Genomic DNA, 17,417 nt, shown 5'->3' on the forward strand with positions numbered 1-17,417 from the left:
ATTTTCATATCGATCCCCATCTTTTCCAATTTAACCAATAATTCCTCATGCGGTACCGTATCAAACGCTTTACTGAAATCGAGGTATATTAGATCCACCGCATTTCCTTTATCTAAAAAATCTGTTACTTTCTCAAAGAAGGAGATCAGGTTGGTTTGGCACGATCTGCCTTTCGTAAAACCATGTTGTAATTTGTCCCAATTGCCATTGACCTCAAGGTCCTTAACCACTTTCTCCTTCAAAATTTTTTCCAAGACCTTGCCTATTACAGATGTTAAACTAACAGGCCTGTAGTTACCCGGGTCACTTTTTTTCCCCTTCTTGAAAATAGGAACCACATTAGCTATTCTCCAGTCCAACGGTACCACCCCCGAGTTTACAGATTCATTAAAAATTATCGCTAACGGGCTTGCAATTTCTCGCGCCAGCTCCTTCAATATTCTCGGATGAAGATCATCCGGTCCGCCCGATTTAGTCCCGTTAAGCAGGGTCGTACAGCACCTCAGAGGCTGAGCTACCAACAGAACCAACAGAACCCAGCTCTGGCTCTCATTCCTGTGCCCTAACCACTAGCTGACACTGTCCCAATTGAGTAAGGACTGCAGAACGGGCTCCAAACTGGTGGACCTGCAAACGGTAGCTGTCACTGGACTCTTTCCTCTGTCTCCCCACCCTACCAATCATCTGCAGTTTCAATAAAAAGTCTGTCAATGCACTTACCGGCAGCGATGTACTGCATGGAACCCAGCCGGCTTTTATGAGCGCATTAGCTGGCTGGCCTATGGGACTTTACTGCCAGCCACAGAGCGAGAAACATTTTAAACAGCTGTGAATGGAAAAGCAAGGACAGCACCAGGAAAGTTGATGTTTACTTCTTTGGCACTTTTCAAGTCATTCCAGCACGCAAATCCCACTGAGCCAGATCTGGGAACTTCGCTAGCGACGCCTGGTGCGATGCGATCACCCGTGGTCGCTCTGCCTGATGCAACGATGCTTAGTAGACTATGTGTGGGTTTGCCTGTGCGGTAGCACATATTTCCACCCCCACTTGGAAGGGCAGGCTCCAACTGCAGCATGTCTGTTGCCTGTCATGGCCTATTCCAGAGTCAGACGTTCCCCGACTAAAAACATCTTCCAGTTTGCTTGTTCCCTTACACACGTTCCATGTCTCTTCTGTATCAAGCCCCAGGGATGCACCTGCAAATGTGCTGAATGCTTCCAAGCAGATTGCAATATAGATCATTATATCTTGCCCACATTCAGCCAATCTACAGGGACGATATTCTTCGCTGCCTCTTGTAAACGTGTTATGAAGTGCTGCTGCTTGCTGTTAAACAGCTGCTGCCTTCCACCCACCCCAGAGGTAGCTGCATGTGGGTGATGAGTGAAGCAATTCCATGACAGCTCTAGCTCATAAGGTATTAGGCATGGTCAGAGCTCAGAAGACCTGAAGATGTCTTGCATAAGCGTACTGGGTGGCAAAGACTTTGCACAATAAAAGACTCATTTTGGAGAGAAGTCAATATCACTTCAGTAGTACATGGGCTCATCCCATCTCATGATGTACTAACTAGAGGCTTGATCCAAAGCTCACTGGAGTCTATGAAAAGACTGCCACATTGACTTCACTGGGCTTTGGGTCAGGCCCTGATAGCATTTCAGTTTCAAAACTTGCACTATCCTTGCTTCCTATGTACTCTGAGCCCAATTCAAAGAGTTAATATTGACATATAAAGCCCTCTATGGTCTGGCCTCTACATGAGAGGCAGCAGCTCCCCTTCATCAACATAGCTGAGATTTTGCCAACAGTCCTGAGAATTGAACTTCCAGAGGTGTCCAGATCTTGCATTCACTTCCCTGGGTGGGCTGATTTAGCCTCAATTTTATGGGCTTTGGGATGTTGTGGAAGACACATTATCCCACATCTGCCTAGTGTGAGGTTCTTGCACCTTCTTCTGAAGTATCTCATGCTGGTCCTGGTCAGAGACAGGACACTGGACTAGCTGGGTTTGATCCAGTCTGGCAGATCCTATGTTTCCAATGGTTCACCTATATTTTCATCTAATGGGAGTGATGGAGGTGACTCTATTGTACTCTATTCCGGAGTGGAAGGCATCTATATTGACAGACTCTATGCTGGGCACATTGTATAAAATTTCTCTACGTTCATCCTACGTTCCTGGTTGGGTAGACACATTTGTAAATCTCCAGATAAAACCAGAATGGCTGGCAGCTGTTCACATAGTAGCTTTGGAAATCACTGAAGGCTGCAATTAGGATTAGGATTTTGCTCAGTGGCTCCTTGGCAGTTTAAGGTAGGGTTTTCTGGAGAGCAGCCACCATTCAGATTAGCACTTCACTACCAGCCGGATCGGTGGGCAGCAATCCCACTGAAAGCCGGAATCTGGCCTCCGACGCCCAGTATGCTGAGGTCTTGAAGCTGCTCAAAGCCCATACCGGCCGGATCGGCGGGCAGCGATCGATCCAGCGGGGATCAGTTTATCGCGATAAATTGATCCCCGAGCTCTGTCCTGTCAACTCCTGTACTCCAGCTCGGCAAGAGGCACAGGCGGAGTCAACGGGGGAGTGGCAGCAGTCGACTTACCGTAGTGAAGACACCGTGGTAAGTATCTAAGTACATCGACTTCATCTACGTTATTCACATAGCTGAAGTTGCGTAACTTAGATCGATCCCCCCCAGTGTAGACCAGGTCAAAGAGCCTACAGCCAGTTCTTCAGCAACACAGGGAGTTTCTTTTGTGTGGGGCAGGGAAGGTGTCAAACGGTCCTGATGGTTGCTGACATTCAGAATCCACGCAATCAATAGAATCAACTTGAAACTACTCAAAAGAGGGCTGAGCGTCAAGGCATGGAGAGGCAGAGAAATGTTTATACAAGGTGCTCAGACTTTTCTAAGGACGTGACCGGTACCAAAAGCAAATCCACCTGAGGAGAACACTCAGCAAACCCAGTAAGACCTCAATCCCTGGGAACCGGGATCTCATTCTTAGCTAATTGTGACTTTCTAAAAGTTTGGTCAGAGAGCTGAACTGAAGCTTAAAAACTAAAACCACCCTGAATGGATTAGTCTGATCCTTCTGAGCTTTTTTTCCAAATGGCTGGCTATAACGTTGTGTGAGATCACACATGAGCGATGTAATTACTGCAGCGACTATATGCCGAGGTAACTTAGGTCGACTTAAGTTTAGCACAGGCTGATCCCATGTGCTAAACTTAGTGCTTCCCAATTCTTTGCCAGAATTGCATAGACCCCATTTCCTTCAGACTCATACTTAACACAGCTCTTCCATGTTCTATATTCTATCATTTCGCCTTGCAAATGAAGGAACAAAACACTTTAGGCACTTTCCTTGCCAGCATAACAACAATAGCCACCTGCTAGATCTCGAGTGTGATCTTCTGTTTAAACAAAGACTGTGAATGGCTAGCCAACTACAGAAGCAGTTTCTCCTCCCTTGGTGTTCACACCTCAACTGCTAGCAGAGGACCTCACCCTCCCTGATTGAACTAACCTCGTTATCTCCATACCGATTCTTGCCTGCATATTTATACCTGCCTCTGGAAATTTCCATTACATGCGTCTGACGAAGTGGGCATTCACCCACGAAAGCTTATGCTCCAATACATCTGTTAGTCTTAAAGGTGCCACAGGACCCCCTGTTGCTTTTTACAGATCCAGACTAACACGGCTACCCCTCTGATACTCTACATTATTATGATTCACTATCCTCTCATGCAGTGTTGTTATAAATCAGCCCTGTTACAGGGGTTGAGATCAATTGTTCTCCATGTCCAGCAAGGTTAAGACAAGAAGCAATCGGCTTAATCTGCAGCAAGGGAGATTTAGGTTCAATATTAGGCATTTTTTTCTGACAAAAGAATGATTAAGTACTGGAATAAGTTGCCAAGTCAGGTTGTGGAATCCCCATCATTGGAGGTTTTCTATGAATATGTTAGACAAACACTTGTCAGGGATGGTTTAGGCCAGTAACACTCAGACCTCAGCGGTTCAGGAGCCAAATTAGCGAGCAACATTCCATTGTTTCTTTTACTATAGTACTATTCATATTTAAACAGTATGACGGGGAAATATTTAGTTTATATATAAATATATATATTATTCTCACAGCAAATAAAGGTTAATAACTTAGTGCAATTTGATAACTTAATTGGTTAATAACATAGTAAAATAACTTAATAACTTAGACTGGTTAATAATTAGATCATACAGTGTTTTACTATCATGTGCTGCAAAGCACCGCAGGAGACTCATTAAAGAGACCCTTGCGGCTCGCGAACCACAGTCTGAGTATCATTGCTCTAGGTATATCTGGTCCTGGTGCGGCACAGGTGGCTGGACCAAATGACCTCTCGAGGTCTTTTCCAGCCCTACATTTGTCTGCTGCTGGAATAAAGTTTGTCTCACAGATGCCTCCCATTCTCATTTGTGATCGTCCTGACCGGCACTCTTCCCATTCACAATCACTTAGACGACCACTCTTCCTCGTGGCAGCTACAGCTGCTGCTAACATGGAAAAGACATGTGGGCAGCAGGTATAAGAGGCCAAAAGGGCGCACTGGCCGTAGCCCCGGCTGTGGCCCCGCCCGCGCTCTGCCCTGAGGCCCTGCTCTCACTCGTTCTCTTCCCCACGAGGCCCCGCCCTCCCTCTGCCTCTGCCCGTTCCCACTCCGCCCGCGTGGGGGCCGGGGGAGGAGGCGTGCCCAGGTGGTGAGTGGCCGGCCAAATGACCCACTGGGGGAGGAGTGTGGGTGGGGCTTCAAGGGGAGGAGGCTGCATGGAGGTGGGCCTCGGGGCAGAGCCATGGTCTGGGCATGCCCAGCCTCCCCAAATGGAGGAGTCCCGTGCCACCCATGAAAAGACATCTCAGAAGAGTACTGAGTGTATTTTTAGCTATCTTCTCATGGGGTTCAGCAGCTGGAAATGAGAAAAGCCAGCCCCATGCGCCCTACCAACTCTCTGTGCGTTGCCAAATGTCTGCAGAAGAGAAGAAGAATGAGGGGGGATTTGATAGCTGCTTTCAACTACCTGAAAGGGGGTTCCAAAGAGTATGGATCTAGACTGTTCTCAGTGGTACCAGATGACAGAACAAGGAGTAATGGTCTCAAGTTGCAGTGGGGGAGGTTTAGGTTGGATATTAGGAAAAACTTTTTCACTGGGAGGGTGGTGAAGCACTGGAATGGGTTGCCTAGGGAGGTGGTGGAATCTCCTTCCTTAGAGGTTTTTAAGGTCAGGCTTGACAAAGCCCTGGCTGGGATGATTTAGTTGGGAATTGGTCCTGCTTTGAGCAGGGGGTTGGACTAGATGACCTCCTGAGGTCCCTTCCAACCCTGATATTCTATGATTCTATGAACCACAGTTTGAGAACTCTGCTATAGAAGAGCAAGAGGAGGCATTTCCCCATCTCCAACATGCATTAGCACATGCCTCTCTTGCTAAGTGGACCTGATTATAGTTTAATAGACATCTTTGTAACTATCAGCCTTGATCAATAATGGATTGTTGCAAAGGCTACTGCCTGCTGACACTGGTTGCTGATTAGCTCAATATTGTTAACATGGCTTTTACCAACCCAAGACGGCAGCAGCCATAAGAAAACCATTAGGACCTTTTGTTTTGAATGTTTTAATTACTATCTGTCTCTGTTGTGCATCATTCCTGCTGGGTCTATTCGCTGGGTGACAGAGTCTTTAGCCATGAATGACATTGTGTTTCCTCCTCTCTGTGGTTTTTGATGCCACCACTAAACAGTCTATGGTGTTGAGCTAAAGACAATATTATCAAGTTGGAGAACACAAAGCCGGAGGTGGTTTAAAAACGTGCATTATGGTAGACCAGTTCAGGCAGAGGGAAGCTCCTTACCATACTGGAATCACACTGTCACAGACATTGTAACAACTGTCAATTCCCCACATCCCCCGCCCCAGCCCAGATAGGGTGACCAGACAGAAAGTGAAAAATTGGGACAGGTGGTGGGGGGTAATAGGCGCCTATTTAAGAAAAAGCCCCAAATATCGTGACGTTCCCTATAAATTGGGACATCTGGTCACGCTACGCCTAGAGCAGTCATTGTGGGGTAATTTATTTGACTACCAACACTGGCACTAACTTACTTACCAGACATACACCTAATTTACCCAGTTATACATAAGCAATTTGTCTTTGTCCATGCGTACCTGGGCAGGCCCTGCCTCTCTATTAGCTATTTTACAATAGACTTGCTTATATAATATATAATTATCCTATATCTTCCTTTAGAAGCCACAGCTTCAACTAAATCTAACCACCTTCCCTGAAAGCTAAAATCAAGTGCCTTTTAGTACATTGAATTACCTCCCCCAGGGCTTGTATGGCAAACATGCAGCTAACTAAATGAACACATGAGGGTGGGTTCTAAATAAAGACGTACAGGCTATTGAATGAGTGCAGGCCCAACTACATGTGTCCGGGAAAGCAGCTTTGCTAACAGACCCCTGAAATTCTGCTGCTGTGCTGTTTGGCTGAAAAACGCCTGTGTTGTCTCTTACGTTGGATGGAGAAAGCCAAAACCCATCCACCAGCCCCGCTTGCTGGAAACGGGGGATAAAGTGTTCAGCAAGCAATGTAATGCTGAGCCAGGGGATTAAGGCACTCAATGACCAGCCTGCCAAGAGTCGGTGTGAACTGCCCCAGTATTGTCTTGGATTGAAGGATTAACCTTTTACCACTAAAGGGTTTTATTTGCCTCCTGACGAGGGCTAAGATTATGGGGCATTAGCATTTCTTGTTCATGCTATTATTCCAAACAGCATGGCCCGGGATTAACCCTGGGAGACCTGCTCCTAAACCCAGCCAGCTCCTTGCACTAAACAGACTCAAATCCCAGCCCCCTAGTTAGAGCAGAATTTAAAACACAAATACACAGGCTGGGGGGAAAAAGCTACTCCGAGTCTGCCCAGAGCATAGGGTCCATGGCGTCTTTCTGGAGTCCTCTCTGGATTGCCACAGAAGTAGCAAGTAGGAGCTGTTTCACCGATGAGCACTTCTCTAGTAATCAGGGCTTGGCGAGGCAGGGAGAAGGGGCCATTACAGCGAAATCCTTGATTCAATGTGCTGTGACAGTCCAGTGTTACGTGGAATTTTGGAACCAGAGAGGTTTCAGAGGCACATGCTGGTACAGATCTGCCTCTTTTCAAGGGCTGCATGTAGTTAAGGCTTTGTCTAAATATCATGGTTCAAACTCTCCAGACTAGGTTTACATCTGCTAAGTTAGTGCCAGTGTTGGCAGCCAAATAAATTAACCCCAGAAGACGGCTCTGGGCTGTACCCAGACATCTCATCAGCAGTCAGCGGAGCTAGCCAGGGAACCTGAGAAGGAGGTGGGATGGGCTGATTATATGTCACTCACCCATCTTAATTATATGTCCCAACCCCAAGCCACATTGGACATGCCTCCAACCCAGCACTGCCCCTGCAGATTCGTACCAGCTTCCGCCCTTGTGCAGATCCCCCACAGCGGCATTTTAGCCTGTCTGGAAATGACAGGTGTCATTGCCTGATGGGGCATGGTTAAACCTGTGCTAGGTAAAGGTGCAGGCTCTCCATTTACTGGACAGGCCAGGGGGCTTTCAGCAGCGCTGGCCTCTGGCTAATCCTCGCCTATAAGGGGAGGAGATGAGATGAGGGGAAAGGAGGCAGCTATTTGGGAGGGTCTTGGTCCTACAGATCAAGCTGTGTCCTAGAATCTAGGCTTCCCCAGACTTTGCCCCATTCACCCTCTCTTTCCGGCGGCTGCTGCCACTTGGCAGGTGTGGGAGCGGCACTCAGCTCTCAGAGACCGGGGTGAAATCCGGGCCCTATTGAAGTCAGTAGGAGATTTGCCATTGACTTCAGCGCAGAGGCAGATTAAGATTTATTGTGGCCCTGGGCACAAAGAACATTTGGGCCCCCCACATTCCTCTCACCATGCGGCCCCACCCCCCCTGCTCCTCCCCTTCCCCCCAAGGCCCTGCCCCCTAGCCTGACTGGAAGCCGGAGTCAAGCCATGGCAAGAGCTGCCCGGTGAGCCCCAGACCCTCCACCTACCCTGGGTGGCGTGCCTCAGGGGGCGGGGACATGGGCCAGGGGCTGCTCTCGGGCACCCCAGCCCCCAACCCAGGGCAGGTGGAGTGGGGCTCAGGCCAGCCCCGTGTGGGAGAAGTGGAGGGCTCAGGTGAGCAGCTCAGGCCAGCTCTGTAGGGTGGGGGGAGCGGGGCTCGGGCAAGCCCCGCGTGGCGTCCCATTTTCCCTGTAGGAAATATGCTCACCCTACCACAGCCTAGTGCCAGGGGCAAGAGGACGAGCAGGGGGTGGGGCCACAGTTCCAGCAGCGATGATCCCCCCACTTCTATACAGGCTCCTGCACTCCTACGGGGGTCCCCAAATTGCTTGGGGCCCCTGGGCACAGGCCCCCTGGGCCCGTGAGTTAATCCGCCACTGTTTCAGTGAGGCCTGGATTTTGCTCAGGGTTTGCATGAGCCCAGCTCTGTAATGTCTCCATCCTCTTCCTCTTCCTTCCAAATGCTGAGATGCCTTACGGGCCTCCTGGTGCCGGGGGCTTCCCACGGAATTTCCCCGTAGCCCTGGTAGCCAGGCTACCAGCCTAAGTGGTCATCATGGTAACCTCACAGCAAACCACTCTGCATCGCATAGCATCCCCTGGCTCACCTGTCTGAGCTTTGCTCCCACCATGGAGGCACTGCTGTCCAGCACGAACACAACGTTCTTCGGCAGCGGCGGGAGATCCTGGGGGGCGAAGTAATGCACGAAGTATCCGTTCAGGATCTGAGGGAGGGGGAGCAAGTCAAGGACACGTGGCAGGTCACAATATTGTCAACCACACTCATCACCAGGACACCTTTGCCCCCAGTGAAGTCAACAGTGAAGTCAGTGGGAGCAGGATTGGTCCTTAATTCTGATAGGATCTTTCGTACCAATGACGTCACTAAACACTGAGCAGAGCTAGACGCTGCTGCATGGTGCAATGGGGAATCAGAGCGGAGGCAGAAAAGAATTAAGTGGTTCTGGTTGAATGGGGAAGAGAGATTTTCAGCTGAGATTTTAAAGGCGTCAGTGGCATGGAGGGAGACAGGAAGGCTGTTCCAGTTGGCAGGAGCCACAAAGAGGACAAGGTAGGGCTAAAGGAAGCAGGGAATGGTGGAGACAACTGAGGGCAAGGCCAGGCAGGGGTTAAAGACAAGGCAGGCGGCTTTGGACTGGCTCTTGAACAAATGGAGTTGTTTGAGGATGGACCGGACTGAAGGGCCAGGGGCAGCAGGCAGCTCTGCCCGGCAGGAGAAGCGGTCGGGGCTGTGTGGGTGGTCTCAGCTGCTGGGACAAGGCTCTCTGTGTGTCTTGCTCCCCTGTTGCCACAGCTGCAGCAGCCCCCAACCGGCAGCTACCCACCTCCGCTGGGGAGGCCGACAGTGACTCTGTGAGTGGGGAGCCGAAGGCTGCATCCCAGCATTGCTGAGTCCCCTGCCGGACAGAGCCCCCTCCTGAACCTGGCCTTTCAGTGCAACTCCAGGGCGTCTGCTTCCCCTGCTGGAAAAAGCCCAGGGGAAGTGGACAGAGCTGTGCCGAGGTCAGGAGGGGGCTGTGTCTGGCAGGGGCCCGGGTACTCACAGGGAGCAGCCTTCCCTGCTGACCCCAACCCTTCAGCATGGCCCCATTTGCTTCCCCTGGGCAGGTGGGCGCAAGACAGGCAGGGAGCTGGGTCCTGGCAGCCAAGACCACGCAACAGCTGCAAGAGAGGAAGGCTTCTTCAACTGTCAAGTGGTGAGTACCACTCTGTCCCTGGGGGTACCAAGCACCCCGCCTGCCCTGCCTCTGGCCCCCGTGAGTACCAGGCCCCCCTTCCCCTCCCCTGCCCCTGTGAGGGGGTCACATATGGGACACGAATCACCAAAGTGGGGGCTCCGCAAAAAAAGTTTGGGAGCCTCTGGTCTAGGTGAAAGAGAATGAAGGCTTGGACGTGGATTTCAAGCAGAGGTGGGAGCAAGTTGCCTCATAATAGGCGGTGCAGAACCACTTGCCATAATTCAAGGAGGACGTTGATAAGCTGGAAAGGATTCAGAGAAGAGCCACAAAAATGACTAAAGGCTTCGAAACAGCCCTGGTAGTGGCAGACTCCAGGAACACCATCTCTTTAGCTTAAGAAAGGGAAGTTGAAAGGGTGACTTAACAGTCTCTGAGTACCAACATGAGGAATGAATATTCAATAATGGGCTCTTCAGTCTAGCAGGGAAAGGTCTAACACCATCCAATGGCTGGAAGTTGAAGCTAGACAAATTCAGATGGAAATGAGGCATATATTTTTGACAGTGAGGGTAATTAATCACTGGAACAATTTCCCCAGGGTTGTGGCATCACTGGCAATATTTAAATCAAGAGTGGATGTTTTGTTAAAAGCTCTGCTCTCGGAATTCTTTCAGGGCAGTTCTCTGGTCTGTGTTATGCAGGAGGTCAGACTAGATCAGGGGTCCCCAACGCGGTGCCCGCGGGTGCCATGGCGCCAGCCTGGGCGTCTAAGTGCGCCCGTGTACTGGCCGGCGGATGAGCATCCGCCGAAATGCCGCGTCATCCAGAGGCAACGCCTCTGGATGACGCTGCTTCTTGGTGGCATTTCGGCGGCGACGCCTATTGAGGTTGCCGCTTGTCAGTGGCATTTCGGCGGATGCTTGTCCGCCGCCACGGTCCTCCGTGGCTCGTTGTCTGGCGCCCGCCAGACGAAAAAGGTTGGAGACCACTGGACTAGATGATCACAATGGTCCCTTCTGGCCTCGGAATCTGTGAATCTATTTAAAAATACGCATACACTGAACTTTGTCTGAAGTGCACCTGTGTGCTGAGACATTGTGAAGAGGCCGTGTGGCTGGCCACGTCGTCCCCACTGAAGCCATCAAAATAGGACTTACGTAGATCTTCACACAGGGGTGATTTTTCAGCCTATGTGAATAGCTGGTGGAGCTAAAAGGGATATTGTTCTTTGTATGCCTGTTTAGAGCCACCAACCATAGCCATCTGCGTTCTGTTCACTAAATCTGTCATTTATTAATAGCTGCAGTTTGGCTTATGTGAAAAATTGCTAGGTATGTGGGTAGAGCTGCCGGGTGTTTTCTTTTGACTGTTTTCTTACATATAATTTTTCCCCTGTCCCCTTTCATGTGAATCTTTAACGCTAAAAGATAAAGTGCATGCTTGGGCTCTGAGTTTTAGTTATCTATCATGTGGGATTTAACTAGTTACCTGCGGGGACAAATGTTTTAATGTAGTAGTGAGAGTTCCCTTGTGTTGCTGTTGCATATCAGTGGTGTATGAAGAACACATACTCTGTGACAAGAGAAGCCAACGTGTGGTCCAATGAGCAGTGTAATGACTGCGTTAATCTTGATCATAGAGGTGTGGCTCTGGTAGACTACAAAGGCACGCAATGATCTGGAAGGAAGCTACTCAGCTAAAGATGGAGTATCACATACAGGGACTAGTTGCCTCCCCTGAGTCACATTCAAGATAAGGGGTGTCAGTGTTGCCAGCTCTGAGGATTGGCTCACAAGTCTCCCAATAGCGGTTGTTTCTTAAAGGCTCAACTGCCAGAATCAGACTGCATTTGAATCTCAGTTTTCATGTCTTTTGAAAAAAGTAAGCTTCTAGCCTGTGAGCAAGGACACTCTAGAGGCTGGGAAACCAAAAGGCAACAAAAGAGAACCCATTTGTTATTTAAAAGATATAATCTCATGATTTTTAAGCCAGTCTTGTGATTTTTTGGGGGAAGGGATAATTAATCATCGGTGGGGTTGGCAGTACGAGGGTGGCTGCAATCTGGTCAATGTTACACCACTTAGATGTGGCCGTTAGGCTCCTACGAGCTGCAGAAATGACCCTCAATTGGGGAAAATTTGTTATGGAATGTGGGCATCCAACACTGTTCAGCTACCTCTGGCATAGTCGATAGCACAAGGAAGGTGAGGCATGCATACTGTACCTGCACATCCCCAACACTCAGCTCCCTGTTGACATCATATCGAATGATAAAATCCCCCAGAATGCCATTGCGGGCAATCTGGGTTTGTTGTACAACACTGGGACTGAAGGTCACTTTGGCTAACGTTTTCGTCTGGCCGATCACGGTAGATGGAGGCGGGGAGATGTCATCTGGTAGGGAAAACACAACCAGCGATATTACAGCTTTTCTATTTATGTCGGACAGATTCACCATGACTCAGCGCAGTTCATGGGGAATTACCATGCCATGAGGTGTAATGAGCATTAGTGACTGTTCCATTATGAAATCAGGGAAGAGCAAAATAGCTGCAATAAAATAAGAAAGACCCTTTCCCCTTGCAACTCTAGCTGCACCCAGCCCTGAAACCTTATGGGGGGATGGACAGATTTAGTTAACTTCCCAGCCTTGTTGTTATTTTTGGGGGTGATCTTAAACCTGAAGGTTGGGTCTTCTCTGATTGACTGTTAAAGTACTCTTACCACTTTTTTTAAGAGAAGACCTTTGTCCCCAGGTCGTGGGCTAATGCCCCGCTGAGTGGGGCAGTTCTTTGCTTCCCTCTCTTAAAGGTAGCTGCATTTCAGTGAGATTGTACCTATATAGGTTCCAAAGTACCCCAGCACCCTGCTATATGAATTGCAGATTGGTCAGAGTTTGGATCTAGTCTTGCATTTCCCCAAAATTCGGGTGTGCCTACATCCATTTTTAGTACATGTTGAAAACTCGGTGAAATTCTCAGCTGATGTCAATTGGCATAGGTCCGCTGATGTCAACTGGAGGTACTTATATGGCCACCATTACAATAGTATTTGAGCTCTTGCAATGTTTATTCTACCCCCCCCCCCAGATGCAGGGAACTGCCATTATGCCCATTTTACAGATGGGAAACTGAGGCATAGAGAGGCCAAGTGTCTTGCCCAGGCTCACACAGGTAGTTTGTGACAGAGCAGAGAATTGAATCTGATCTCCCAAGTCCCAGGCTAGCACTTTAACCATGGGATCATCCTTCCTCTCTTACTGGCTGCTCCTGGAAGTGGAAGCACTGGTAGACTTCGGTGTGAGGGAAAGCAGTGAACTCGTCCCATGGAAGAGGAAGGTCTCCCTCACAACACTGAGAGAGTGCCCCTGTTGCTTTCCATCTAATTCAGGAGCAACACGGAAGGGTACCTCCATTCAGGCAACAGGGCCTGCCATGGAACAGCAAGAGGGAGCAGTAAAGGGAAGAGTAATGGAGGCAGGGAAGGGTTTCCTTTTAAGCTTCAAGAGGGTCTAGGAGGAATTTCTCTGATGCTCAGCTGGTGTAATCAGCATCGCTCCATGAGATCAATAGGGCGACACTGACCAATGCCAGCTGTGGATCAAGCACCTCCCTCTACACTTACAGGAATCTAACGCAGCATTTCCAGAATCTAAAACAAACCCAGAAGCATTTCAAGACACCAGGGGTGAAATCCTGGCCCCGGGTCACCTCCTCTTTGAAAAAGATGCTTCCTGTCCACCTGTCCTGTTGAACCGGATTTGTGAAACTCAGGGTACATCTACACTGGAATAAAAGACCTGCGGCGCGGCCGGCCTGGGTCAGCTGATTCAGGCTCCTGGGGCTCAGGCTGTGGGGATAAAAATTGCTGCATAGACGTTCGGGCTCAGGCTGGATCCCAGGCTCTGGGACCCTTCACCCTCGTGGCAATTTTACAGTCCCGAAGCCTGCGCGCCACGAACCCGAGTCAGCTGAGGTGGGCTAGCCGCGGGCGTTTAGTTGCAGTGTGGACACACCCTAAGAGGACACTATGATGCAAATGAGGAAGTGTTAAAACTATTTAACAGTTAGTCTTAATGGGTTTATAAGAGAATTACCCAGAGTCATGACTTTGGGTATGTCTATACTTACCTCCGGGTTCGGCGGTAAGCAATCGATCTTCTGGGATCGATTTATCGCGTCTTGTCTAGACGCGATAAATCGATCCAGGAAGTGCTCGCCGTCGACGCCGGTACTCCTGCTCCGCGAGAGGAGTAGGCGGAGTCGACGGGGGAGCCTGCCTGCCGCGTGTGGACCCGCGGTAAGTACCTTGTAGTTCGAACTAAGGTACTTCGACTTCAGCTACGTTATTCACGTAGCTGAAGTTGCGTATCTTAGTTCAAACTGGGGGGTTAGTGTGGACCAGCCCTTTGACTGTTTGGTGCTATGTACACTCTAGATTTCTCCAGCCCCAGAAGAAAGCAAGAGGAGTCATGAATCAATATCTGTTCTATTGGATTTTATCTCAGTGTTGATTCCATTTGACTTATAAGGCTGCTCTGTAATGTGATGAATTGACTAGAGTAACATACACTCCTCAGATACAGTGTACCAGATGTGCTGGGATTGGCACTTCTTTTCATCCATCTTTTCTCTCTTCAAAGATCTTGGTTAACTGACAACATGCGGGAACTGTCCAGAATTCATAACACCGTGTTAAAAGAACATTTGCATTTTCTGATTTACCTGGAGAGCTTCACCTTCGCCTCCCTGGGTTTTATCAGAGTTTGACAGGCAGCCCTAGCAATTAGTGAAATTGCATTGCCAGGTAGGCTGATATATTTCATAGATTCCGTGGCCAGAAGGGACCATTGTGATCATCTAGTCTGACCTCCTGTAGGCCAGAGAACTTCCCTGAAATAATTCCCAGAGCAGATCTTTTAGAAAAATATCCAATCTTGATTTGAAAATGGTCAGTGATGGAGCATCCACCACGACCCGGAATAAATTGCTCCAATGGGTAATTACTCTCACTGTTACAAATTTACACCTTATTTCCAGTCTGAATTTGTCTAGCTTTACCTTCCAGCCATTGGATCACGTTACATCTTTCTCTGCTGGATTGAAGAGCCCATTATCAAATATTTGTTCCCCACGTAAATACTTCATGGACTGTAATCGAGTCATCGTCTCTTTGTTAAGCTAAAGAAATTGAGCTCTTTGAGTCTATGACTATAAGGTATGTCTTCTAATCCTTTAATCATTCTCACGGCTTTCCCCTGATCCCTTTGCAATTTGTCTGGTGCCGATTGTGGGCACCAGAAATGGACACAGGATTCCAGCCGCAGTCATACCAGTGCCAAATACAGAGGTGAAAAAACTTCTCTACTCCTACTTCAGCGTTAGTAAAATGCTCCAGATCACACTGGAAATGGAAGCTCCCTCTTTGTTCTCATCATATATCACAGGCAGTGGTTATGCAAGCTTCCCCTATGTGCTTCCCTCAAACAGAAATTTCAGGGGGCTCTTACCTGGACACAGGTAAGTACACCACCTGGTGAATCTAGGGATATGGATTCTAGCTCCAGCCTTGCCACAAGCTTCCTGTATGACATTGGGCAAGTCAGATAGCCTTTCCCCATCTGTTAAATGAGGATCATGACACCTAATCACTTTTGTAAAGTGCTTTGAGATCAAGAAGTGCTAGGTACGGCTTTGCAATTATCCAGCACCTTTCATCATCTCAAAGCACTTCACAAAGGTGGGTAAGTGTTATCCTCATTGTACAGATCATGACAGACATTAGAGACCAGGAGAGAGGGGTTAGGTGTCTTTGCCAAGGTCACCTAGAGAGTCACCAACAGGGGCAGGAATGGTCAAGGAAGTGGCTTGGACTCTGCCCAGTCAATCTTTGTCCTTTCCACTGAGATCTCCAACAAACTAGCTAGTGCCCGTCGTGATGTGGAGACATGTCCAAATAAAATAGACATAGCAAATACTGCCTGCTCCTTACTACCCTGGCCTCCATTTGAACTAGTGACCTAGAGGGGAAAGTCTGAGGTTATATTTAGGCGACCCCCAGTTTGAGAACCCCTGGTCTAATTTGACCTGCAGAACGAACGGCTTGCACGATCCAAGTGTTTGAGCTTCCACCTGCCTGGTTCATGCCCACAGTGAGCTAGGCACGAAGGCAAATTGTTAGATTAACCCCCAGAATTCAACTGTCAGTGCAAATCGGGCCAACAAAAGCAAAACCGCCCCTGCTAAAATTGACCCCTTAACATCTGTCTTCATTTGATGTTACAGAGTGAAGTGCCCAAGCAATGAAGTGTAGAGGTGAGGCCAAATTCAAACTTGATCAGAGCTTGGGAGAGTCCCGATACAGAGCTCCAACCCAGAGCTCATCCTGAGCTTTAAAATGGGAGCGTCTAGGGAGGTGGAAGGAGAGCGGGGTAAAGCAAAGCCTCCCTGCAGTTCCAGGTTTTGGGCACCAGATGTAAAATGGAAAGGAAACAGGGGTAACTACCACAGGGTCTGGTTTTACCTGGGAATGTGGGGTTACTGTACATGGCAGGCAAAACATTCTCACCAAACTGCTTCATGGGGAGAGAAGGGTGCCAGATGTGGATTAGATGGGGCCTCAGCAGAAGGAATAGGGAATTCTGGGTTTAGACGTCATGTGGAAAGTGGCTATGTTTTGAGGTCATCTGAAAGAGCGGGAATTCCTGGCCTCAGCTTCCGCTGCACTGTTGTATCTGTGTTACAGTGGCAGAAAGGGAGCAGACACCTGCCCAGCTCAGGAAATCATTTTCCCAAACTCATGTGCTCTCTGGCTTCCTTTTGGAAAAAAACATAAACCCAGCTGGTTTGTGTGTCTGTGAGCCTGCTTACAAAGGAAACATGCTAGCGAGACCTGGCTTCACTTTGTCAGTCAGAGAGGAAACCTAATCGGAATTCCCAAACAGCCTCTACCTTTATAACAAACCAAACCTAGGCCCTCTATCAAATTGTGGAGAAGTCTGGAGCTGAGTCTGACCTTTGTGGCTCAGATCCGTAGCCAGAAATACAACGTTCACCATTGCCACTGCAACAACAAAGACTGTTGTGCTACTTCACAAATGTGAGAGTGGGGACTCTTGTCCTTCCTCAGCAGAGAGCACCTCTTCTCTGCGTGCCTTTAAGTCCCATCTGCATCGTGCTTTAAGTGCTTTATGGACACACGAGAATCTTGTTATGTCTGGAACCGCAAAGCCAGTGCACATCTAGCCAGGTGACAGGAATTTGACTCTTCCGAATGCATCCTGAAGCATTCGGCACTTCAGAGATGTCTGAGGTTAATCTCTGACTGGGTGATGGCCAGATACGTTTTGATTGCTAGATCCATCTGGAAAATGTTCATTCGTTTCGTTCGTGCTCATAGTGCCAATCACTACAGCAGGTAGGCATTTCACTCACAAACATTCAATACCCAGACATTGCTGGTGGGGTTCAAATATTTCTGGTCATGGTTACAGAGCCAGAAGGAACCCAGCTTGATTTCATACCCCATGCTAAATCTTCAGGGTCAGCATTTGGTGGGGGGAAGGTAGAAGCTGCTCTTTGATTTGCAAGCTACGGCAGTT

At 48.8% G+C, this 17,417-nt stretch overlaps 1 protein-coding gene across 1 annotated transcript in view; it reads right to left on the reverse strand.

The window, feature by feature from the left end:
• Window positions 1-17,417, reverse strand: part of ITIH5 (inter-alpha-trypsin inhibitor heavy chain 5) — a 64,253-nt gene that overhangs the window by 27,981 nt on the left and 18,855 nt on the right. Inside the window, exons 6-7 of the mRNA XM_065415248.1 lie at window positions 12,042-12,211; window positions 8,726-8,842 (exon numbers count right to left, since the gene is read on the reverse strand). Coding sequence (XP_065271320.1) covers window positions 8,726-8,842; window positions 12,042-12,211 — 287 coding nt within the window. The remainder of the gene's footprint in view (window positions 1-8,725; window positions 8,843-12,041; window positions 12,212-17,417) is intronic.

The sequence above is a fragment of the Emys orbicularis genome, chromosome 1, assembly GCF_028017835.1.
Source record: "Emys orbicularis isolate rEmyOrb1 chromosome 1, rEmyOrb1.hap1, whole genome shotgun sequence".
NCBI lineage: Eukaryota > Metazoa > Chordata > Testudines > Emydidae > Emys > Emys orbicularis.